Source organism: Harpia harpyja, chromosome 9 (assembly GCF_026419915.1).
Source record: "Harpia harpyja isolate bHarHar1 chromosome 9, bHarHar1 primary haplotype, whole genome shotgun sequence".
Lineage (NCBI taxonomy): Eukaryota > Metazoa > Chordata > Aves > Accipitriformes > Accipitridae > Harpia > Harpia harpyja.
In genome coordinates this window covers 41,124,228-41,150,366 of record NC_068948.1, presented here as the reverse complement: position 1 = coordinate 41,150,366, position 26,139 = coordinate 41,124,228, and the positions used below count along the sequence as shown (strand labels likewise).

The 26,139-nt window shown below is 42.6% G+C and overlaps 1 protein-coding gene across 4 annotated transcripts in view; it reads right to left on the bottom strand.

Moving 5' to 3' along the window:
* Window positions 1-22,846, bottom strand: part of CLTCL1 (clathrin heavy chain like 1) — a 37,279-nt gene extending 14,433 nt beyond the window's left edge. For 2 of the 4 annotated variants that reach the window (XM_052795576.1, XM_052795577.1), the window contains exons 1-17: window positions 22,585-22,844; window positions 14,036-14,243; window positions 9,631-9,899; window positions 9,196-9,357; window positions 8,283-8,396; window positions 6,771-6,944; window positions 6,292-6,489; window positions 5,706-5,906; window positions 5,426-5,578; window positions 4,671-4,793; window positions 3,794-3,931; window positions 3,425-3,589; window positions 2,837-3,017; window positions 2,324-2,487; window positions 1,462-1,587; window positions 1,001-1,143; window positions 160-394 (exon numbers count right to left, since the gene is read on the bottom strand). In XM_052795576.1, coding sequence (XP_052651536.1) covers window positions 160-394; window positions 1,001-1,143; window positions 1,462-1,587; window positions 2,324-2,487; window positions 2,837-3,017; window positions 3,425-3,589; window positions 3,794-3,931; window positions 4,671-4,793; window positions 5,426-5,578; window positions 5,706-5,906; window positions 6,292-6,489; window positions 6,771-6,944; window positions 8,283-8,396; window positions 9,196-9,357; window positions 9,631-9,899; window positions 14,036-14,243; window positions 22,585-22,626 — 2,796 coding nt within the window. In that variant the 5' untranslated portion in view covers window positions 22,627-22,844. Of the gene's footprint in view, window positions 1-159; window positions 395-1,000; window positions 1,144-1,461; window positions 1,588-2,323; window positions 2,488-2,836; window positions 3,018-3,424; window positions 3,590-3,793; window positions 3,932-4,670; window positions 4,794-5,425; window positions 5,579-5,705; window positions 5,907-6,291; window positions 6,490-6,770; window positions 6,945-8,282; window positions 8,397-9,195; window positions 9,358-9,630; window positions 9,900-14,035; window positions 14,244-22,584 lie in introns of all 4 variants that reach the window. The other 2 variants (XM_052795579.1, XM_052795578.1) reach the window with 2 other exon arrangements.
* Between the last annotated feature and the right edge of the window lie 3,293 nt (window positions 22,847-26,139).

The following is a 26,139-nucleotide window of genomic DNA, read 5'->3' as shown; positions in this document are numbered from 1 at the left end:
GAAGGTTACTGTCTCCATATAGAAGAATCCTGCCTACCTCAACTCCTGAGTAAGACTGCAAGACAGGATTCTGCAAGTATTAAGACAAATAGCCAGCTAGGCTTCCACTTCAGGCAGCAAGTAGTTCTTTAACATGTTTATAAATGCAGTTTTGCTAACCTTTATGAGTTCCAGATCACATTGCCCCCTCTCATAAGCAACGCAGGCCAGATGAGGGTCCCTCTTTTCACAGTATTTGCCAACTACCCGGCTGTCATAGTAAGGATTCTCACGAAGGAACCGCTCTGGATTATTATTACTGTCAATGTAGATTTTGGCCAAGGCATTATGAGTCGCAGGTTCTTCACAGCCTTCATGAATCCTCGATTCAAGCCATGGCAACAGCAACTTAAGCCTTTGAAGAAGCAAATATTTTAGGTTTGTAAGTCAGACTGAGGTATGCTTGACCAGCTACCCATTAATACCTTGCCTTCCCTTCAAGCTAGTCTGCTGGTCAGACTTAAAAGCAGACTGAGACCAGCCAGTTATTTCTAATGAGTATTAAATGAGTGGAGGCCAGATCTGCAGTTTACCATCAGGTACGGTTGCAGATGCCACTAGTTTTGCAATCTTTCAACTCCTGTTCTATTAGCTGGCTCTTCACACTTAAAGCCATTTGCTTATTTTACAGGTACCTACAAACTAATTACACAAGCTGCTGTGTGCCTTCAACAAGACTGTCAAGACAGTTTTATCCAGATTTACTCCAAAGGCACATCCTATGGTTGGCTGCACAGGAAGTGTTCAAAAGCCATGTTACTCATCATGTAGTGCTGTCAGGCATTCCTATATGGCCCAAGTAATGAAGAGACCGACTAGCAAATCTAAGCTGCTTTTCTATAAAGAAACATAAAACAGTATTAGTACTGTATCATTCAACAAAACTGCACCCAATTCAATTTGAGTGTATACCAGGGTCAGGAAAACCCAACACTCGTGTCTACAGATGCATTTTCATTACCGATTTCTTTTTTCCACTTCAGCCACCAGCTCATCTGTTGAGAACTGGCCTCTAACCACCATGATCAAGTTCTTAATGACATCTTCAGAACAATCCACATCAAGAAGCCCTCCAACCACTGCTGGTATACGGCTAGGATTCACCTAGAATAAACCACCATCATTAAAATTAGTTATTAGCATTACTAATAACCCACCCCAGTCTTCCACACGGGGAAGTTCTTGTTAAAAATTTAAACTATGCTTTAGAGTAATGAATTTTAAGTTACTAACACATTTTTGTATACATTCCAGGAAAAACTACACTTACAGGTTTATAACAGACAAAAGGCTTATTGAAGAGCCTCTGCACTAAAAGTACAGGCATAAAAAAGACATAGCAGATTCTGCATTAGTCTAGTGAAAGGTTAAGTTCCTTCTAAGGAAGGAAAGAGCAAGAGCTTAAAACTGGATTCCCCTTACCTTCTGTACATAGATCTCTATATACTTCTGCAGATTATTACGATATAAGTAGAGCACCAGGTCATGAACAAAGTCAAATCGATCACAGACAATGATCAGAGGAAGTTGGTCAGTGAGCTTTGCCTCCTGTATTTTGTGCAAAAAAAAAAAGTAAGCAACCACCATTTGTTGAAGTGTTTTCAAAGCAGGAAAGTCTGGCCAAGTTCCCTTAGCACTAGAAGTCACAATACATTCAAATTTAAGACTGCCGAGCAGACAATTGACTTCAAAAGGAAATTACCCACTATGAATACCATGTGGCCAGTCTATCAGTTGAGTTTTAAGTTTAAGCTCTTCATGAAGTGCCAACATCTCTAGCTTCAAATTGACTATCAATTCACATATCAATTCAGAAGACAGTTGCTGGGCCAAGAACTTAACAGTGCAAAATGAAGTGGCATTAAAATCCCATTTTACCAGACACAAAGCACGTGAAGTGTTGTAGTATAGCTTGACTCCAGCTTAACAAGCTTTGTCTTGCCAATACCCTTGATTCTGAATACTTCAGCATAGTCTTTCCTTCTGCCAGCCTAGATTCACCTACTGGTAGGTGACAACATAGTCATGAGTCTGGTACAAGTTATATCATACAGGCTAATTTTAAAGGAATGGTGAAGTTGGGATTTTTTTCCCAGAGGTAGCCTAAACAGGACCTATTATATGCCTGGAATAGGATCAGATTCCTATTCCAGCTACACAGTAGACTACTCACAGCCATGCCAGCTAAACCTTGAGTTGGTATTTCCCCCCATTAGAAGGCTGTAGTTCTGCTGCTAAGCAAAACATACAGAGGACTGCTCAATCCATTGGACAGAATATTTACCTTCAGAAAGTTCTTCACCCGTTCTGGGTTATAGCAGTTACTTTCACGGCAGATTCTTTCCACTTCCTTTATCTGACCAGTCTTGCAAGCTGCCTGGATGTACTTGAAGTGAACATCTGGATCCTGGCTGAAGTTTACAATGGAACCCAAGAAATAGAACAGTCCTAGAAAGAGTCACATGTTTTTAACATAGTCAGAAGGGTAAGTGAAGCAAGTGCAGACTTTCATGGGCTTCAGCTTGTGACTTAGTTCAACCCTGCTGAGAAGGTAGCTTTCATTCAACTGCAGGAAAAAAATCGTTCTGATTTTTTCAGGTTTCATCCTTCTTTCTGATCTTTACTCAAGAGGGTTAAGAAACCATCTAGAACAAAGCTACCCCTAGGGCTCACTTTGATAAATGCATTCTAAGGTCCAGCCATGTGACAAGTACCTCTCCCATAAAAGATACAATCCTTACTATTAGCTTCAATCAAGTAGTGCTTCCAAGTAAGCTGCTTCCCTCTAATACTGTACCTTCATAGCTTTTGAAAGATTCAAAAAGCTCCACAAGAGACTGGGTACCAAGCTGCTCATGGTATTTAGAAGCAACTTGTACACAGAGTTGTAGGTTTTGCCTAATGTTGGCTGACAGCATGGCACGCAAACACTCCACAGAGTCTTCAACTGAGAGCGAGCCAAAGAAGTTCACAAGCCACTGCAAAGAGATAGAAGTTTTACTCAGCAACTTATACAGGATTTGACTTCTAAAATGTGGCAGCTAGACAGAGTTTCTACCCCAGCTACTAGAGAGAAGTCTTCCACGTGCTAAGACCAACAACTTAAAAAGAAACACGCTCACCATCTTTACAACTACAAAACGCAGTTTGGAAGCAAGATTTGAAATGCCCACCTGGGAAACTGAGGTCAGATTTAAGCCATCAAAAGTATAGATTACAGTTTAATCATTAGCTAGACAAGTGTTCTTGAATCACAGCTGCATGTGCTACTTTGCTACCTACAAACCACCTTATAGCAGCTGCAGGGATTTTTAGCAGCTAAAGAAGTGCTAAAGAGTGTTCACTTTACTTAAGCTTCCACTTTCTTACTCTAAGACAGACTTACCTCAGGATTCAAGAGATGAGTATGAACAACAGCGCGTTTAATATCATAGAGATCCGTGTAGTGTTCCAAAGCTCGCTGGAGCAAGCCTGCCTTCTCACACAACTGGGCAATATGAGCACGATCATAGTGTGTAAACATTTGGTTTCCAAGAATGGCATCTGCAACCTAGAAGGTTACATTTCATATTCAGACTGTCAAAGAATCACCACAGCTCAGCCTAAAAGTTATTGAAGAGTCACAGCAGACTCATTAGTAGTCTTTGATGTTGCTTAACTACTTATGGCTATCAGTATCAGACATCATATTCCTGTGCAAGCCTACCACTGTCTCTCCTTCACTTTTTGGAGGAACTAGGTTAAGAGAGCTTACCTGCGGGGCATGAATCAAATTCATTTCCAGGAGACGAGTCTGAAGGTGGCCTTCTGCAGGGCGGTTATTTTTCAGGGCATCCAACAGAAAGGACGTGCACTGCTGAATAAGACTGTTCTCCATGAACACATCCACGATCTGTTGAGATCGGTCAAGTTAGAGAAGGGGGTCTATATACATACATGCACATTTATCTGTATACACTAATGGCCTGGCTAGAAGGCTAGAAAGGCAGCTCATCACAGCACCTACCATGCTGTATTCCCTTTGCTGTCACAGGATTGCTACCATGGTAATAGAGACAAGTTTCACACTGTTTTCTTTTTCTCTAGAATGTAAGCAGCACATTACTTTAAGCTATTGTGCCAGATTTTGCCACCCACGCTAATCTTAACACAGCATGCAAATCCCATCCCTTCTCTCTTGTTGAAGTAGTTGCTACAAGAAAAGCTAAGACTTTTTCTAAGTAACTTCAATTATTTATTAATGTAAATTGTTGCCTTTTTTCTGTCCATTTAACCAGAAATGGCCACTGGCAGCCAGCACTCGACTCTGTTTGCCTTCCTGTAAATTCTCTGCATGGGAAGAGTTAGTGTATGCTCCATTAAAGCCAACAGTAGGACAGCAACACTATTTCTTAGACTAAGACTGTGGCAGATTCATTATCAGTATTACAGTAATAAGCCAGAAAGCTTCCACAAGAACTTGAGAGCACACTTGCCTCTAAAGACTTAATGGTAACCAAACTTGGTTAAAGTGACTAAACTATTCTAGTCAAGCCAACTAGAGACCTGAACTGGCCTTACCAGTCACCAAAATGGTACTATGCTATTACCTCTGTCTAGAAAGAGACCAGTACTCTTGTTGTAGGCATCACCTGGTTAATGTTAGCCAGTGGCTCCTCATCCTGTACCAGCATCTGAGAGAACTGCAGGCCTTGCTCTGGACTGACTCTCATCACACTTCTCAGTAAGAAGATCCAGTCTGGGGTATAGCCAACCTAGAGATTTCAGAAACATTCATACAATGTCTGGGAAGCTTTACACATTTTTTAAGCCTTCACATTCTTCAGTATGAACTGCTGTGAGGTTGCCATGCCCATCCCCCATCTTCCAGGAATTCTCAGACAAAAGCATTGCTTGTCTGTTGACACAGAAATTCAGTATTCACCTTCTTAGTAACTGAACTTGTGCCAGGGCATTTCTCTTGCTAGGTAAGAAAACTGCTAGGAACAAATCTTTCAACAGTCTTAAGGCACTATCTATCAAATAAGGTCCTAAACTTAAAAGTGGACATCAGGCAAATTGTTTTGTAATCCATCCAAAAAAAAGTCTTATGATCTTAGGAAAAAAAAAATCTTATCTTTATTCTCTAGAACAAGCTTGAGCCAGTCCATTAATTTGATAGTTCATAAAATTCTGGGTGTTCTGAATTTAATTTTTTTGCAGACTGCTCAGACCTTAGTCATACACTATGATTTGCACTATGACAATGAAGAAAACACTGTTTCTCAATCTTACCTACTTATCAGTTTTAAGTTACAGGAATCAAACTTATCTCATGGAAGATAGCTTGAGAATGTACACATTAAACATAAGATAGAGTCTAGCAGTTTGTGGTAAACAACTTTACCTTTTTAGCATACAGCACTATTTTCTGGAATTGACCAGTTTCAGCAAAGCACTGAATCACTTTGTTTGGCACATTAGCACGAAGATAGACACTGAGTGCAAGGGTTGGGTCAGCTGTCTTCACCAAGTCTCCCAGCTCCTCTGAGCACTCCAGCTGAAGTCAGAAGGGGTATTTTGTCAAGCAGAAGAATTCAGAGATGTAGTATCAACAAAAGTATTGTTCACACTCAATTGTTACAAGGCAACAGCATTAAGCTAGTGTCATGATTGAGTGAGCCTACCTTGTCTTCCTTCAGCCACTTTTCCAGAAGCTGCTTGCGGCCCTGCTGTAGGACAGGGCGACAGAGCTCCAGAGACTCAAACTTGTTCAGCTGTCCCTGGTCAAGCAATATTCCAAAGTACTGGAGCAGGGGAGAGGCCTGCCCAGGCTGAGCTGGTACACTCTGGAACTTCCTGATTGTATCACTGGTACGTAGAATTCCCTGAAGAGGCACAAGATAGAGAGAAGAAATGTTTAATTACTGAAGGCTGAATAGTATTAGTCAAAAACCAGGTGTTAAGCTCTACACTGAAGCATCTACTCTTAAGCCTTCAAGGTGGAGATCTTCACCAAACCAGTGACATTCTAGCAAGAACTCAGTGGCCACAGCAAGTCCAGTCTATGGTTGGATAAGTGTAGCAGATGCTCCTTTATGGGATACAGGAGAATATTAGTCAGTACAACCACTGAACTGCAGAGAACTAAGGCTAGTATTGCAGCACTTCAGTTTTTGAATGTCAAGTACTGAAATGCAAGTGAGCTAAGCAAGTCCACTAAGCTAAGGCAAATCCCCATGACTTCTAAGCTGTACCTTTGGAGTTATTTACCTTTGGTGCAGATGCAGCTACTTTAGCAGCATCTGCATAGCTTCCTTGAGCAAACAGTGTGTTGAACTTTCTAGCAAATAATTCCTCTGCCCCAGCTAGATTACTACGTATAGCCATACGCAGGCCCAAGTCAGGATTCTGGAGAACATTCGTAGCATAGTTCACTATGTTGTCTTCCTCAACACATACAGAAAGCACCTGGAAAGGACAAAAGGCATATTGAGGAGTACTGTCCTTTCCACAACTACTTTGAAATATAGCAATCAAAATGGCTATCAGTGAAGTACTAGATTATTAAAAAACCCAAGTTCCTCCCCAAGCAGTTCTGTACTAGGAGAGGTTAAAAACTGACTAATCAAATAGTTACTTGCTTCCTTCCATGACATTTGTTGCATCAAGTCACTCACTAGGTTTGTTACATTCACTCATTTGTTACATGAGCTTTAGAAGGCTCAAAATCAGAATGCTGGATTTGTTACCTGTCCTTTTTTATTCACACCAATAATGCCTGAGGTAGGTTCATGAGGAGCTGTGACAAAGATAGTATCAGCACTAATACGGTTCATGTAGATGCACACTCCAGACTCCAGGTCATACATGTGAATATATCCATACTTTGTGATCAGGTAGATAACACCATGCTTAATTCCAATCTGCCAAAAGAGGAGTTTTTATTAGTCAAGACTAAGACTATAACAGTTAAGACAGCTGCCTTTAGCCTAGTCACAAGACAGTACTGCAGTGACATGCCTTTGCACTGACACTAAGAACAAATATAGCTTCGGGCTTCTTCCTTACAGACTCAAAGCAATGAACAGCATTGCTGGCCATTTGCAGCCATAGCTCCACTGAATAGAGAGGCTGAAGGGAAATTAAAATTCATCTGCAGCAAAGGACATACTCCTCATCCTAATGAGCCAGGCTGAGGAAGAAAGTTTGGGTATAATCAGCATTCTGGTCTATATATGTCAGTACAAGTTTCTGCTCAGAAATATTAATGAGATAGTCCCACTCTCTTTCAACAAGGCCTACCCAAAGTACCAGCAGAACCTAAACCAAGCTCAGCTACTGAGTACTCCAGTTTACCTGTCAAGTCACCTAAACTGGGAAGGCTTTCAAGCCAAAATGGTCTTCAAAGTACTTTCACTCTAAAACAAGTCTTCAGATGTTTTGTTAATTACACCTCAAGCTGAAGTACAGAGCCACATGAATCCTGCCATGTAGACAGCTTCCTTTGTTTACCTTAGTTTAAGGCATCTCTTGGTTCATTTATGAAGCTGGTCTATTAGACTGGTCAGCAGCTGCATGCTCTGAGATAGTTTGCTTTTATTACACAATTTCTAGTCCTGCAGACATGCTAAGTGAAGTTTGGTCTGTCAAGGCAGCCAGCTATGTTCTTTCCTAAAGAACCTCCCATTAATGTCCCAAATTGCTTCTTCTGTGCTGCTACTACAGGAAGTATGCTGATACAGGACTCCCCACTCCATTTGTCTCAGTGACATCTACTGTAGATGAAATGCCACTTTCATATGAAGTTACTTCAAGCACCATAACATTCTTATCTAGAACTCTGAACATTAGTAGGAAGTTCAATAGCTGAAGCAATGTTAGAGACATTCTAGCAGAAGACACTATTGAGGTTTGTTTGGGTCTGATTTTTTGTTGTTGTTGGGGGTGGGGTGGTGGGTTAGGAGGGGTTTTGCTGGGGCTTTTTGTTTGGTGTTTTTCTGGTTTTTTTTTTGGTTGAGGTTTTTTTTCCCCTCCCTAAATACAACCTCAAGTTGACTTATCTGGACAAATACTGGAGCAGCCTATATATTTGTGTTTGAGTTACTGTTTTAATGTCCAGTCTACCTCCCACAAATCTATTAACACCCCTCCCAGAACAAGGAAGAATAACAACAAAGCACTAATAGAAAACATTCTTTACAACAGAGATGGCAGCTACTTGCCAGGCTGTAAAGTTGATTTTTTGAGGGTCAAACATTTACCTGCATTGCCACAGGAAAGTCTGTCTGTGCCTCAGGTGGGAAAAACACATCAACAGCTTTCTTAACAAATGGCTGATTTCCAGTAGCTGGCTGACCTACTTCAATTATGTGTAGCTAGGAAGAAAAGAGTACATGTCACAAGATTGCCTGCAAGTACAGCCACATGAAAGAAATTCCTCTTTTCAGATATGCTACTGAAGTCACCTGCCACACTTGGCTGATGAATATCTGCCCAATCCAGAACCAGCACAGTCTGGGGAGCTGTGCTCCAGGTATTTATCAGAGGGACAAGTTTTCTGGAACTTAAAAACTGGGAAAAAGATCAAAAAGAGAAAAAAACACTCATGCTTTCTATGAAAGCAGACTATTTTTATTCAAGACAACTTGTTCAAGATGTTTTGAGTGAGAATTGTCAATTCATCAACAATTTTGCTGGACAAGTCTAGAGCACTGAAGATATTTTAGTGTTACCTCAGCTCTTTACAGACTGCTCAGCAGTTGTAGCATTCAACTGCTACTAAATTCCACTATCAGTTTGATGCAAACAACCTACCTACAGCACTAAGGCTTATCTAGCCTCTTTCTGTACTGAATTCGACTTAACTTCATACACACAAAAAACCCCATGTGGGCATAAACTGATGCTTTAACACCCTGAGCTCAGTTCTTAAATGCATCTACATTTGCTCTTATGCATCTACATTTGCTCTTATGTCGAAGTTTCACCCAAGCAACTTAAGACTTTTTGCAGTTTCTACCCTATTGAAAGAAAGCATTTTGACACTGACCAAACATGCTGCACACATGGCTCCCCAGCTGTTCTTGAGAAAGCATACACTAAACTGTGTGATCACTGAAGTTCTATTAGTAGAGTTCTGTTACAGCAGAACAGTAAAACAGCTGCAGACTTTACCTTGCCCCCTGCAGGACTCCTCACAGCAAAACAGAAGAGGGTAGAAGGTTTGGCATTTCCCTCTATTTTGAATTCTGCAAAAGCTGCTGCATGGCCCTCTATAGGTTGGGAGACTTTTCTATCAACTGAGTACAGCTGCATTGCACCAACCACACGATTTTGCTAGAAAAAAGAAGAAAGGTCAGCTTTTAGAGATAAGATTTCAGATGTTTATAGCAAGACCTTTGGGACAGTAAACTAAAAAGCAGCAAATGCCTCTCATCCCCTCCTCCAACACTTTAATCGCACTAAAGGTCAGGTTATTCCTACACAAAAGACATCCTTGAAATTTCGATCTACAGAAACCAAAGTTAAGAAACTATAGCAGCTATTAAGTGAAGTGGGGACAGGGCTCTCCTGATTGTTTTCATAGCATGCTGTTTCCAGCTAACTTACCTGTGCTGAAATTCCTATCAGCAGCAGCCATTTTTGGTGTTCATCTGTTCTGTAATTGATGATTTGGCAGCCCGCAAGACTAGCATGCCTGTCAAACATCTTTTGGGGTTGCGATTCTCCCTCCATGCTCCAGTGGTAGACTGCTGTCTCTGTCACCAAGGCAACTGTATTCACAGATATCCATTTCCAGAAGATCACTTCCTCTGCCATCGTATGGGCTTTCATTTTACTTTTCATCTCAATGTTAAAGATCTGAAGTGTTTTCCCAGCTAGTATGACAAAACCCAAGAAACATCATAGGCAGATTACCACAATGGCCATCTTGTAGTCCACCTGTTTACAAGCACCCTGTTTAACCCACTATTCCAGTAATGTTACAGACAGGGTTAGTGTCCTGTCACATCTGAGCCTCCTTTGATATTTGACTCTTATCAAATGGACTCCCCTCCCCACCTCCAACACCTCTACCATCCCTGAAGCAAAAAAGTCTACTTCTCATGGACACTTACATGGACATTCCAACAACTGACAAGCATAGACATTTTAATTAACTATAAGCTGTAGTTAAAAGACAGTCTAAACTACAGAGCTTGTGTAAACTCTGGTTTAGGTAGCAGAACTGGTATATCAAATTATGGGTGTCTAGTAGATGCCATTCAGTATAATTAATAGAAAGAATGGCTCCACTTTGTGTCAATTCAGTAGCTGCTGTAGATGACCTGGACCGAGTCCAACAGCACAAGACTTGCAACAGCTCTTGAGATAGCCCAGGACCACAGCTTCCATTTTATTTTTCTGCTGAATGATCTCTGCACTTAACTAGGACATGGATGGGCTCTGTACAACAGTAATACAAGTGCCTATTGAAGAAGAAAGTCAAAAGTTTAGAAAGATTATAGAAAAGTTTGGAGTTTTAGTTCCAGTTAAGGTTACTGCTTCATGATTTAGGTAACTATATTGCAGGTTTAAGCTTGACTTCAGTATTCCTTTTAATTGCCAGAAGCAGCTAGTAAGGGTATACTTAAAGCTAATGTTAATTGAACCAACCTATAAAGAATAAGGGAATCTGTTCCCTTCAGAAAGTCAAAGTGATGTTTTACTTCACTGCAGATGAGACGACTCAGCTCTAAGAATATTGTTTTCTGTTCACAAGACACCCACTCAGACTGCTAGAGTATTGGCTTGTAATGCCATTATTTCTATCCACATTTCAGAAATGTTTTCTCTGCTAGTAACACTTCTGACTATCAAACTGGTAGATGTTCCTTCTACTGGGAAGTTTTGATAGATGAAGGCTGCTGGCCACTGAGGAATCATTTTCAAGAGATACTAACCCCAAGTTAATATGCATCTCAGACTGCTCTATAACATTTTAGCATAATTTATACAGTAAATTGATCATATTAGTTTAATGCAGTGCCAAGAGACAACACAAGACTTGACAGCTACCACATGCAGCATTTATGCTCCCTGGATTAACTGCATGAAGAAGTGTTAACCTGATTAACTAGTTCCCAGGACAGCTTGCTAGCTTTCCTGGGACCAAAAAGCAGCCTGCTTCTGACCACTTTGCTCTGCACATGCAGTTACCGTATTATATAAATGCAATAAGCCCAGGCCTAACACCAGCTGTAAACTGATAGTTAGAAACAGCGTATTTACTGTATTGGACAACAATTTGTCCAGCAGTGGACTGATGCTATCAAGGGCTTGATTTTGGAACTTCCACAGTGTGCAGCCTCACATGCAGAAGGCAGACAAGTAGTTCTGGAAAGTCTCTAGTCACCATCTAAACAGGAATACCAGTATGTGCATACAGAAACTACTGTCAAAGTCAGGTCTTCCTGAAAAGGAAGCAGGATGTCCTTCCTAGTTTTTAGAACATAGAAGAAACCAATAAGCTACTGGAACAAGCTAAAAGCTCATGCTTGTCTATTTTCTAGACTAAATTTGACTGCTGTGTTACAGTTGGAAATGGCTTTAGAAGCTTCATCAGACAGCTAGCTCTGCATGTTGGGGGCCACAGGAGCCACAGCAATACAATTTCTTCAGTGTGGCAACATAAATTCAAACTTCAGAACTCTAAACTGTAATTAAACTACAAAAAAAAAATCAGTATTTGGATTAAGAGAGAGCAGAACCTGCTATAAAGTCATAGTGAGGGCAAGTGTGAGTTTGAGTCTTATGTCTACTTGAACACTTTTAGGCCAAAATTTGAGACAAAAAGCCAGACTCTTACATAAGTTTTTCTGATCAAGCTACCACACTGATCAGTCTACTTAGACTATTCTCTACAGGTGTAGTCAAGTAAGCATCTTTGTTTTTTGAACACTGGCACAAGAATTTACATTTCAGTTCACTGGAGCATGAAGTTTCTCCATTCCACAAAGAATGGAAGCACTCCCGAGTGCTGCATTCTCCACTTGCACCAACTGGGGAGTACCCTCACTACAGAGCAAAGCAAGAGAATCACGAACACAAGGACAAAGCATAAATCTTGGTACACCAGGAGAATGCCACATGCAATCCAGAAATGAAATTGTGCATACTGTATTTCAGTTTAAATCAAGAACCATTTCATTTCTTTTTCAGAGGGTGGGTTTGTATGTTTATTGCTCAATAATCCTCAGATTATGAGCAACTTCCAATCATGGCACACTGAGTCACAATATGCAACGGTTTTGACTAGTGAAGCCTCAGCCAATCAACAGGGAAAGTCTGGAGTGACTGACTTAAACCATGCCTTCAGTGCAGCTCACTGTAGTTCTGCTGGTTATCATGGGTAACAACACATTGGTTAAGTAGCTCTGTTCATCCTCTTTCCTACCCAACCCTTTGGTCATTAGATTATTGATAGAAGAAGAGATCATTAAGTTTGCAATACCTGACAACACAACTTCACATGTCAATGTGACATCATTCACTCAACCTTCTGCATGGACAGAACAATACTCCTTTTGAGCAAGTCTTAACACTGGCAAGACTAAAGCTGTATTCTTTGAAGTTGATAAGCCATTTAGTTAGTAAGTTAGTTTTAAAACCAGATTATATAGTTTCCTTTTAAGAGGAAGATGAAGCTCTGCTAGTGTAGAGAAGGCACTTTGCTTGCCAATATGGTTTGTTTAAAGGGGTCCAAGATTAAGGACAGTGAACTCAACAGATCTGAAATTATTTTTGCATTGTTACCATTACCCACACCCCAGGTAAGGCAGTCCTTTGCAAGATGTATAAGCACCTTAGCTGAATCACAGATTCAGCAAGTCAAACATATTAGTTTTTCCCTAATGTCATTATAAGCTTGAGATCAAAGACAAGACGTTACAGGGTTTGTGCCAGTTCTGAGGCCAGTTATTTCTTGGACCCCTAAATAATTTCACCATGATTTTTCACAATAAAAAACACACTTAGGCAGAAATGAATAGCACACAGGACATGCTAGCAGAGGTCTCATAAAAATATTGCAACTTGGTTTTGTCTATCAACTGTACTTCCATCATATATACACACACACACACAAACATTGAGAGCACACTCTTCTCCTTCACTTGGTACAGTCAATAGTCAAAGCAGCCAAATGGTTAGCAACAAGCCAATGGAGAACATTTTCACTATAATACCAGTTGAGGATTAAGATCCCCCACCTGGCTATGAAGTGAACTGTCAAATGGCTACCTTAAAGTTCAGTACTTTTTATGAGATTAGACCATTCTGTACTACTGAACATGAAATGTCACAACAAAGTTCACTCACCATCTGTTTAGATAAGATGCAGGAAGAAAAGTACACAGTCAGTAACAGTTATTGAGATTAAATACCAGAAGTTGGTCATTTAAGAAAAGAGCCAGAGATGTATTAACAATTATTTCTTCGAGCTCAGAGTACTACTTAAAGGCAGCATCAACATCACAGTTACTGGAAAGCAGAGGTCTATCTGCAGGATCTCATTATTACCAAACTTAACATGCTTGTACATTCAGACTTCCACAGTTACTGGCCATCCTTATGACATTTTGTTGTTATCTAGTAAGCTCTTCAGAGCTACAAGAAAGGGCCAGGACAGAGCAGAGACCAAGAATGGCTTTACACCCCTATTCATCTTTACAAGTGAACATTGTGTTTACAACACCTGTTTAAAGGGAAAGTATACCATATGTTGACCTGGTCCTCAGTGAGGATAGGAGGCTGCAGTGCCAAGCCCAAGCATCTCACACCTACTTGGAGGCAAACCATCCAAAGACTACTGAAAAATCTACTGCCAAAACTACAGCATGCAAATTCAGGCAAGAATTCTCATCCTCATACACATTCTTAGAAAGTTTACATAAATCTTAAGTTTAAGAGCATATGTAAGCAGTAATACAGCTAAACAGTATGTTTCATACTGCAATAATAAAAGGTTACTCACCTTTTAGCGCAATTACTTTAGAGGCTGGATTCATGATGGCACTTTCGGCAGAAATTGGGCGTCTGATGGGTGTTGTTGGATCACTCATGTCAATTATCACTACTTGTGCCTGCTCTCCCACTTTCTCCCTGATGCAGATGAACTTGTCAGATTCCATTGTTAGGGTACTGAATCCAATGTTTGCTGGGTTAATGCCCAAATTTTGGAGCTAGAAAGATGGAAGAGAGTGCTTTATTACCCTTCCCATGTTGAAGGTCTAACTCAAGCCTATGTCTAAAGTCTCCTCCAGAAGGAAATGCAAGACTAGTATATTTCTCTGACAAGAGCATATATTATGGAACTACGATTTATCTTCTGATTCTCTTTGTTGCATAGGTAAAGGGCTACACAATTCTCAGTACTCAAGTCCTAAAGACGTTCCAAAGTTGTGTTATTGATGCAAACTCAAAGGAGTTTTAACATAAGCATTTATTGCATAACTTGGATCTAGTAATGTGATAGGCTGTATACTATCAGTAGCATCATGATTCCAGATTAAGCAAGGCTGGTAAATTTGATATTGGAAACTTAAGTGGCAGAACTACAACATACAGCATCACTGGGCCTTATGGAAAGAACCAATTACCCTTATGCAACCTATTCCTAGCAATATTATGGAATGAAGTCTACATAGCAGGTCTCAAATTGCCTATTTTTACAAGTGCACTTGTTCATCTTGCTTCTTAGACTCTAATTCTGACCAGTGAAAGGTAAGAAAGTTGTGTTAAAATAATCAGTCATTCCATCTCTCCTTGCCCAAGATGTCATCCCACCTGGCTCAACAACAAGGGCAGGGATTTCAATGCAGGCCCCCTCCAGCCTTATGTCCAACTCTCAAAAATAACTTGTGCTCAATCATGTGGCAGTAGGTACAAAGCAGTTACTCTTAATGTAACTTAAAGTCATTTTGTGCCACGGAATAGACTGCCCTAGAAGATGGCTATTTCCCATTTTCATCCTTTTGTGTTAACTTTGTTTCCATTCACTTACAATTTCAGGTTAACAGGAGCAGGTGGCAGTGAATGAGTATCACTGTTTCAATTGGTCTGCAGTAAATCAGATTCACCTATGTAGCACACCTCAGCTTGGTATGTATGCAAGCTGCATTTTATATAACAGTAACTGTGATAAGCCTGAGCACCTGCTTTATGCCCCACAGCAATGCTTTTCAAGCAGAAGAACTGTATCAGCTTCACTGAAGCTTCTCAAGGGATTAACCTACACTGCTTTTCAGTGCACTGCAAGTGAAAAATGACTGCCCTCAAGGAGACAGGATAGAAACTACCACCAGCATCACTGAGTCATTAGACTCGTTTGATACATATCACCCCGACCCTCATACAATAGACTAAACCCTTTGGGCAACAAGTCCCATGGTGGTGTCACAAACGCTGTTTTACTGTGTTTTGATCTGGCTGATCATGGCTTGTTACAGCTTCTGTAAAGCTACTCACTAAATCATAAATTGGGTATGTAATGGAGATACCTAGAAGTGTGGTGTGTGAGGACTGTGCCCAAGAATGCCTCAGGAAGTGTTTGTTTTCTGTTCAGCTTACTAATGAAAAGCTATTCAGCTCAGTAACTGCTAATCTCAAGGTACTCAAATTTCAGTAATGCAATACAAGCCAAATGTACACAAGTGTAAAGAGACATTTACTCCCTCCCGCAAGTGTCTCAGCAAAATTGACACATTCAGCTAACACCTCACTTCACAGGTAAATACTTCAATACACAGTAGTACACTTCAGTAGGTGCCATTTGTTCCAGAAGAGAATCAAAAGTTTAGGCACAAGAACATCAGAAGCTGCTTGCAACTAGAGTTTTGAAAACAAGTCCACTGGACATGCAGCTATTACAGGCTTCTGTGTCAGTAAGGAAAGAAGTTTCCATATCAAGACAACTCATGTAGTTTTCATATATAATGCAGAAATTTTTAGTACCCAATAAACATGCAAGTTGTAGCTCCATCAGCTTCTGTGACCTTGAACAACAGAGGAATAAATGATGGACTCAATTCCACTGTTCTTAGTCACATGCTCCACACCAGACAATATCCACTTATTGTGACAAATTACATGTTCAGGTAGTACACAGTTGAGCACTTTAATGTTGAGCATGATCTGAGTCCATCTAGCAATACAGTACAGTCCATTCTAAGAGACTAAGTTAAGTGTCACAAGAGTGGTTAAGAGATTTAATTGCAGCACAGCCAGGTTCCTCACTTGATTTAATTAACCCAAACTCAGATGTATTTCCAGAGTACTGAAGTGGAAACACAGCCTCTTCAAGGTCTCTTCTAAATTACTGTGCTTCAGCTTGACCTACTCTTCAAGAGACAGCCCCTGGCCACTCTTTCTGCACGGTGAGAATCTTGAGGCATTAGCCTACTTAAAGTTCAGCTTTAAGCCCAAGGTTATTCACTCCAAAATCTGGTCAATGTTGAAGGATAATGCTTCAGGTATCTCCATTAAGCTAGGTAAGATTTTACATCAAGTCCTGGTATTAAGATTTCCCGATTTAACTATTACAAAATCTAGCAAAGCTTTCAGAAAATGTAATACTAAATTATGCATGAGTATCACTGCCATCCTTATTAGGGAAGTCAGTCACATCTTTTAAAGGCAAAATGTCAGTACTTCCTAAAGGATGGTCGTATGAATACTGCAAGCCTCAGTGAATGATGATGACACTTCATATTTTAGCAGTCTGAAAACACTGAAGACTGTTTCTGCCATAAGGGGAGTGATAAGTATCCTCATCAGATCCTATGTGCTCCTATAACATGGAAGCAGCGTTAAGAGGCATATTCCTTATGACTATACAAAAGAATATGAGCAGAATCCCTTTACCACCAAACAAAGGGACATCAGCCAGCATTGCTTCTATCCTGGATGGGACAAACCTGCCAAGACAATCTGAACTATGTTGTTCTAAAGCACCTTCCCGTCTTCCTCAAGCACAGAATTAAGAAAACTTTATTACAGGAGGTAGCAAGCATTTAGCTATATATCTTAAAAGGCCTCAGGTGAAGGTGCTACAGGTCATTTCTGAAGTTTGTATATACAAACTAGAGATTTTTGCAGTTTATTTTCATAAAGGAGTGAACATCAGACCTCTCAATTGCTACTAAATTTTCATTTTTTATTATGTTCCTTAGGCAAGCAGTACTTTCAAGCTAAGGTTGCCTTCTTCTGAAAAGAAGGATTCAATATTACAAAGTCATTCCAGAGACATTTACTATGGAGGTAGCCTCCTCCCACAATTTTACCCCACACGATTTTTGGGTAAACCAGTTAAACCCTACCAAGCACCCCCATGTAGGTTACTGTAAGCCTTGCTGTAGAGGAAAGGATAACATTCTGTTCTACAAGTAACAGCTTAATGCCTCTCCTACCCTTTCATGCCCTATCTATATGTGCAGTGTAGAACTACCTTCACTATCAGGCTGAATGAACCAGATAAAGATTTTTTTTTTTTCTTCAGAGGTATCTCATATTACTGCAAGGCTGGATTAGATACCAAACTTACTTTAAGGCATCTTACAGATACTGAGAACTTATGACATGGTAAAGATTAACCCGAGATGTATTATTTGATTCTCAACCTGAATGAAGATACACAAGTCCCACACTTAGGATGAATTACAACTATTAATCTGAGATTTAGTCTTTCCCAATTCTACTTTACCAGCATGGTACCATTTGCTAAGAAATGGAGTTGAAACATTTTTACACAGGAGTTTTAGTAAATAATCTAGCCTTTCCCTTTCTGTGGAGTGTAGTGATCCAAACTAAATCAGCACAGACCAACTCAGATACTATCAGTCTTCAAACTAAGTCCATTTCTCTAACGGGAAATACGTAAGCCTAACTTACTGTCTCTTTAATACTGACACTCCAATACTTGGGACCTACAATCAGTTAAATGCTGGAGTCAGAAGAACTCTGAATTTAAGATCCATCCAGGGCTCAGTAAATACCCCATTTCAGCTTTATGCCACACAGCTCTAGTGGAAATGCTTTTTAGAGGTGACCAAATATTGTTTTTTAAGCCCATTAGAAAAGCGTAAGGCTTGGGCAGAAGCTATAGGTATCCAATTAACTGCCTGCTAAAAGCTCTGTAAGCACATATCATTTTAAGCACTACACAAGCCAAGAACACAGTAATATAGTTTCTCAGAACTCTTTCACTCATGTGACTATAAAAAGTTATAATCATGCTCAATAAGGATCTGCATATAGTTGTTGGACATCTCTCAGTTGCCCACCCTCCCCTCATCCCCTGCTGTAGTTCCCTCCCATCTTGACAGGTGAGGGACATCAAGGAAGTATACAAGAACTGAAACATGCAAGACCACTGGCTCACAGGTTTTAGTTGCAGTTGCAGTTAAGGCTTTCATCTTAAGTGACAGTTACTTCCTACACAAAAATCTGTTCCTGCATGTCTGTGCTGAGGATTAGATCATCTATGGAATGAGTCTCCCTACCACATGTAAGACACTTTTCAATCCAGTGAGCAAATATGGTCTCTCCAACACTAAATAGCTGAAGCAAGTCATAATATTTAGCCCTACCTTTCAAATACAAGTCCAAAAAGTCATTTACAGCTTACAAATATCCTGAGTGCTTTTAAGTCCACATGTCTAGCCAAAGCAAACTCATGAAAGCCATTACACTTCAGCTCAGTCATGCCTATTGCACAACAGATAGTAATTCTTAACAAGACATCTCAGACTATCCAAATAGAAAGTGTTTTTGTCCAGAAAATGACGGAAGTAAATCTACATCCTTTATGTTTAAAGCTAGGATACCTCAGCTTCTCAGTGCTGCACCAAGACACAAAACTTCTACATCAAGAGCACATCATGCACACAAGTTTTTTCACATTAGTTGGCTGTGCTCAAGAGCCTGTATTAGTTATTCAACTGAGAGCAGAACTCTGTCTACAGATCCCTGTGTCTATCCATCTAAGGGATGAAGTCCCTAACCTAGGAACCTGAGACTTTGTCTCAGTTTTCTTTGCAGGCAGAGATTTTTGCTAGTGAAAACTGACAAAAGCTCAAAAGGGGACAAAGCCAAGCTCTTAAGAGCAAACCAATGACTAAGTAAAAGAAAAGTTTAATTTTAGATCAAGAACACTCTGTACACTGAATTCCAGCAGTATTGCTTCCAGTCCACGTACCAGTATATTTAGTCTTTTACAGCATTTCCATTGTAAACTCTACAATCCCCTTGGAAGAGTTCAATCTGGTAAATAGTTTAAAATTCACTACTCCAACAGAAGCATTGGAGTTAAGAACCTGATTAAATCACAGTAGCTTAAGTAGTGCGTACTAGTACTTCACTATAGCAGGGCTGGCATAGTTTGTACTGATGCAGCTGGTCAGCGACGAGACAGATAAAAATGTAAGTCCTTATCTTACCTCCCTTGCCATAGGACTTAACTATGATATCGTCTGTGGGAAGAATGAGCAAGATGCAAGTTCTTTATGAATTTGTGAAGACTCATAGCTACCAAATTCACATCTAAAAACAACCATTCAATTGCATTAAATGGCACTAAATGAACAGTAAGACCGGAGTTCATTCTCAGCTTGACTACTACCACATCAAGACTGGAATATCTTTCTTTTACTGCAGCTATTCTCCATCTTTCAAGCTCACACAGGACTTGAATATACAAGCTATAATAACTTCATATTTAATGTGCACTGTGACTGGCAGCCACTCTTCCTGCACAGGTTTGGAGCTACAGTTCAGTCAGAAGGATTATCAACATAAAGCAAAATGAGCTTCAAAAGGAATGTAAACAGTCTGCTGAACCCTAGTACTCCTCCAATTTTACGTGGACCAAGATCACTGTTTCACTTCACACTATCATTTATCTACTTCCAGCCAGAGAGAGTGGGAGAGAAGAGTTCAGTATTTAGCACTGCAACTTATGTTTAGCGTCTCTGGAGAGCACTTTCCACATGCTTCAGTTCTTTTTGTGAAGTACATACAACTATCTCAGGAATACTCTGAACTTAAGTGAAATAATGTTTCATCAGCAACAGGCTGAATTTGGAATCGAGTAATTCCAGTGTTAACAGCTATTCTAACCACTTAAAGCCATATTAGTTAAAATGGCTACAGGTATAAACAGTACACAGATTGACATAATGTACAGAAAGATTTCACATAGGATCACTGAAACACAGCACAATAAGGAATTGTAACTTTTGATTTAAGATCATAAAGCAGCATATTAGATCTGTTACACTAATTTTAAATATGACAACTTAACTGTAGCCAAGCCAATTTCTTGAAAGTAACATGGCGGGGGGGAGAGATATTAAGCTGATAAAGCTAAATATGGGCAACAGTGAAGCACTATGAAGGACTGAAGGCCTAATCTTTTAATGAATTCCCTACCAGTCAACAATAAGCACCATGTATCATTTATTCATGACTCTCAATGTGTACAACACAATATTAAGTTAGAGCTGATAAAACTGTACTGCAAATATCCAGCCAGAGCAAACGCTACCAGTTCCCACATTCCTTCTGATTCCCCCCCACCATGTAGACAACTGCAGAAGCAGCACCAAGGAGGCTGGCTGCATTCCTACTCCCAGCTACTACTAATCTCAGTTACTCTTTAGTAGAGTACTGCTTTGGAGCTACTGCACTCAAACTGCAGGGAGAAGCAGGAGAGAGTGAATCCTGAAAAAGAGTTTGGTCCTACATGTTGGCAGCAGGGGTCCAAGGTTTCCCCTACTCCTCTATACAGCCTCCATGCTGGGGAAAAGTCCCTCAAGCAGGTTTAGTCCTTTTGCCAAGATCAAATTATTTAAGAGCAAAAGCAGGTGGTAGCAAAAAATAGAATATGACTTCAGTACAAATCCCCTGAAATTTGCTAGCCCCCCCCAAGAGAAGTACCACAATGTTAATATTGGCAATGTTGCAAGACACACAACACAACACTAGCTATCACAGAAACAGTCATTTGATGTGCAAAGCAGCACATTATACCTATGACATATGAGGTATGATGTTCTCTCATCATTATTGTATAGACCAAACACAATCAGCAGGATTGGTCACATTTGCTCGTTTTAAATTGTAAGAACTATATGCTTCTTTCTAAGAAGAGTCTGATGTCAAAACCACTTTGATACCAAGTTTCTTCCTCAGACAGCTGTACTGTAGCTCTTAGGAATTCATTTGAGGTTACTACAGACACTGCTATAGTGGACATTAGCAGGGAAGAAGGGGAAGTGACACTATAATTCTTCTTCACTATGTTAAACTCTTAACTCATGACAACTCTGAGGAGACAGGTGTGTCTGCTCCCTTGGGCACAGAAATCAGATATTTCTGGAGTTCGCTAGCCCTATCACTGTTTTTCAGGATAGGGCTCCTTCCGGAGCGACCAAGACAGTTCTTCCAGTCAAGCAGAAAAACACTTCCAAAAGGGAGCTAAAGTGGCAATAACCATTTCCCAAGCTGACATGCTCGAAGTGGCACAAAGTCCACACCGATGGATGATACCCAGTTCATATTTTGAAATGGATGCCTGATTTGACAGAAGGGGCGGTACAGAGACAGAAGGATGACTTGCCAAGTCCACTTCCTGTTCTCTCATTCATTTAGCAAATTCCTTTAATTCCTGCCTCAAACTGCATGTTCAGAGACTGCTGTTCTCTCACTCCATTTACAACCCTCCCTCACCACCAGTTCACAAGGAAACAGATAAACCGGTTTGTCTGTGCTGCATCCATTAGTCATGGATCTTTTCCAACGCTGGCATTATGGTTTTCACAGGCTATTAAGAACAGAACTATGTCATTTTTAGGGAGGGGTTTTTTAAAATATTGTTGTGTTTGGAAGGAGGGACAGAGGCTGTGCGGCTTCCAAGTTCAAATGGTTTCTTGCACCTCATCTCACCAATTTCCTCCCAGTTCGCAGCCGCACAGAAAGAGGCTCCCAGGAACCTCCGCGATCCGGAGGCTGACGGTCGTTTAGGCAAGAGAGAAAAACCTCGATCCCTCTCCAAGAATAAAGCGCCCACCTAAGCTGAGACGGGGGAGCCCCCGCGGTCCGAGCAGCCCGGCTCCGGCGCCTCCCCCTCCCCCGAGCGGGAGGTCCCTCAGGCGGCGAGTGACTCTGCACAAATCGCGGCCGCTCCGCACGCCGCGGAGAGGCAGCCCGGGGGATGGACGAACGGACGGAGGCGGCAGCCGGGGAGCCCGCACCGGGAGCGGGCTCGGCCCCGCGCGCCTTCCCGCGGCGCCCAGCGGGACGGCGGCCCCGCACCGGCGGAGAGGAAAGGCGAGAGGGTCCCCCGCCACAGCGGCGGCGGGAAGGGGTCCCGCGGCCCGGTCCCGTCCCCCCCCGCTCCCCAGCCTCCCCTCAGCGCACCCCCAGCCCCGGATAGGCCGCGGCCCCCTCCTCTCTGAGGGACGGGGTGAACCAGAGGAGGGGGAGCCCCGTCCCTGCACTCCCCACCACCACCCCCCCTCCGCTCACCTGGAAATGCTCCTGGAAGCGAATGGGCAGTATCTGGGCCATGGCTGGGGAGGGGGGGGGGGGGGGGGGGCGAGCTCCCCGGGGCAGGGGCGCGGGGCAGGGGCCGGCGGTGGCAGCAGGGCAGGCGCTGCTGCACCCCACACGGCGGCAGGGAGGAGGGGAGGGGGAGGCGGCGCAGGCGCAGTGCCCTCGCTGGGATGGCGCCCCAGCGGGTTCGCCTCCCTTTTCTGCCTCAGCTCGGGGCCGCTCACTCCGGAGCCGGGATCACTCCGCACCTCACCAGCCTGCCAGGGTCTCCTCAAATAGTCCCTCCCGCTGAGCTTCTTCCCCCGCCCCATAGCCCCCGCCTCTCGCCCGCCCTCCCCCCCCCGCCGCCCCCCCCCGCGCCCCCCGCTCCCGCTGAGTGGCAGGGCTGGGGAGGGGGCTCCGAGGAAAGGGGGGGGCTCCCCCCGCCCCGGCTGCGGCCAGCAGAGAGGGGCGGGAGGGGCTGTCAGAGCCCCAGGTATCCTTCCGCCGCTGCCACACGCACTCACGTGACCCGACCCCCTCCCCGGCTCCCCGCGGCAGCGGCGGGCGGTGGGTGAGCGCTGCGGCCCCTCACGGCCCTGCCCCGCCGCCCGCCTCACACGGACCTCCCCCCCCACCCCACCGAGAGCTCCTCCCGCCCTTCCCCACGGCAGGGGTGGAGGTGCGGGGGGTGATGATGCTCCTCTCAGGGCTCCGGGGCTCCATGCCGAGGGTGAGGAGAAAGGCAAGGGGCTCGCAGGCGCTGCCCCGCCGCCCGGCTGTGGCCCTTGGTGGGCACTGAAGGGCGGGAGCAGGCCCGCTCCTTGATGGTCGGGCCCCGCGGCCTGTCCCAGCACCTGCCGTCGTGGCTGGTTGTGGCAAAGAGCGGCTGTCCTCCTCCTCGGGGTGGACACCGGCTCGTCCTGGCCGCAGGGGAGCAGAGGGATGCGCGGCCTTTCACAGTCATGGCCCCTGGCTCGGGGCATAAGGGCCAGGGCAGCCACAGCTTCTCAGCAGCCCCTGGGAGCCCCGAGGGGCTCAGCCGATGCTTGGGTCCGGCTCGGTCAGACGGCATGGCTGCCCACTGCCCTCGGCCCGCCGAGAGATGGTAGCGCCACGTGGGCTCTGCCACCTACTGCCGTGCCCGAAGGTAGGTGAGGAGTTTTATGACCAGTTATCAGGTATGGTTGAAAAGCCATCCTGCTGTTCTGCCCTGTTGAATTTCTAAATGGAAATAGGGTTCCTTGCCCGGAGAGTTGACATCGTAAATTGGAAAGTTACTGAATAACCAAGAAGTGAAGGGTCCAACATGCAAGAGGTATACACCTGTTTTTTTCTGCCCTCGCTCCTAGTCAGCCCATTAGCATCAGATGAGGGACGTGAAGGTAACGTTACTGCTATTACGTTTCTCCTAAATTACAGTAATCCTTTGAGATAGAAACTGCTGCGGCGTTGCTAGCTCCAGCAGTTTTATCCAGAGCATCGTGGTGTTCGCATTTCCCAGAGAGCCCAGCTCTGGGAAGCACAAGATTACAGGAGAATCTCTGATTTAATTTTTTATAAATTAGTTTCTCATGCTGTGGTTTGCAAAGAAAAGCTGAACAAGGGACCCCTGAAGACTCAAAACCAGAAGGCAGATTAAAACAATTCCAAATATATTACAATTTTAAACCTCATTATTTTTACTTAACCTCATTCATTTTTAATACATAGAGCTGGGAATTGCCAAAACTGGGTTAGGTTTCCAAAGGGATCGTAGGCATGGCTCTGCTGAGACACCTTGGTTCCTAGTGGTGCGCACAATTGCAGGCTGCAGCCATGGGGACCTCTTTGCCACATATGGGAGATCCGAAGGTCTACAGCTGGACTGAGGAAATCCTGAACAGCTCATTGAACAGGTGGCAGAAGGTGCTGGGACTGAGGTGCTGCAACAGCCCCATCCCTCAGGAAATCTGGGATCTGTAGCTGTCCCCAGAGGACTCGCAATTGGGGTTAGGCACCAAGGTCTGTTCTCTCAAAAGCAAGCAAAAATGGAGCTGAGGTGGAGACAACTTTTCTTCACATGGTCTCAAAAGGGGTTTGAGTAGCATCTACTCCGCAGGTTGGTTAGTAGCAGTTTGTTTGTGGTGGGTTAGCTGTATCAACTTCTAAATGAGGGCAAGTCAACAGTGCTGCAGAGACAAGACCATCAGTGGGACATCAGGACATGATCTGTCACCAGCCCATTTTGGTATAATGAAATTGTTCTGTGTTTGCTTCTGTCAACTGCCCTCCCTCACAATCGCTTTATGGATGCTAATTATTTATATCCAGAGCTCCAATTGCTAGCTTTTGCTTTCTAATTTATAGCTAACTAGCTCTGTTTAAAAAGCGAGCCACAGACTTTCATCATTTATTTAAAAAATGAAGTAGGACCTCTTAAGTAATGTGAATAGTTATAGGTTATATATTTTTATATTATTTATATTTTAAAGAAAATTGTGACAAAGGAAACAAGGTTGTCTCTGAGACATCTTTATTAGCAAGACTTAGAAATGCACAAAAATCACTGTGTACTGTGTGCAATCACTCTTAGTAGTCTGGCACTAAACTGCGGACGTGAACTAGAGAGATCACTGGCTAAGGAAGTCAAGGCTCTTTTAAAGTATAATTAAAATTAAAGGTCTGTTATATTTCTTCAATCCAGTTTTAATAATATAATGCTTCATGCCCACTCCCAGCTGGCCAAATCCTAATTACAACATCCCATAATTTCCGTAGTAAAAAAAGCATCTCACTTTATGTTAAAGTGCTTCGCCACACTTCGTCTGCTGATGTCTTTCTCATTTGTACCTTCTTTACGCTGTTCTGTGTTTAAATATCTGTTCTTTTTAACACCTGGCTTTGCTGGGAACAAGCATTAGATTCTTTGCAAGTGTGATCAGCTCTGAAGAGCTAGCTGGTAGTGTTTGAAATTTTGACACGAATCAAAAAAATGGGAAGAGTATTTTGCCATCTTATCTCCACTTTGCAACTAGCTGAGCTTCCATAGCTAAAGAAACTGACCTCTGTACAGTCAGCTGTGTACATGGATGTAACTGAGTCTTTCGACCTTGTTTTCTATATTTAGTTTGGGATCTCTCAATGGAAAGGCAGTACTGGCCTTATTTAAGGTATTTCTCCTACAGTCTATAGTCTATCAAAAGGAAATGTAAAGGGTCTCAAGTCTCTAATTCTTTGCTGTGCTAGCACCCCTCTGATTAGCTGCTACTCTCTTCCTCCTTTATAAAAGGCAGAGCCACAGCACTTAGCAGCTGAGAAGGGTGTAATCCCTAGCAATCCTTTAACAACGCAAATGGAAAAGCTCCTAGTAAATGTTTCTCTATTTTTTCAGAGGTTGCTCTCCTCCAGATGTTCTGTTTTCTGGCTCCTCCTATGGACGGCAGCCTGATGCTCTCTTTCAGTCTTTGAAAACAGCCCTGAGAAGAGCTGCATTTTTGCCTTGGAGAGGCTGTTATTTATATGGAAAAATGTTGTATGTATTGTGGATGTTCCTAGTCTTCTTCCCAC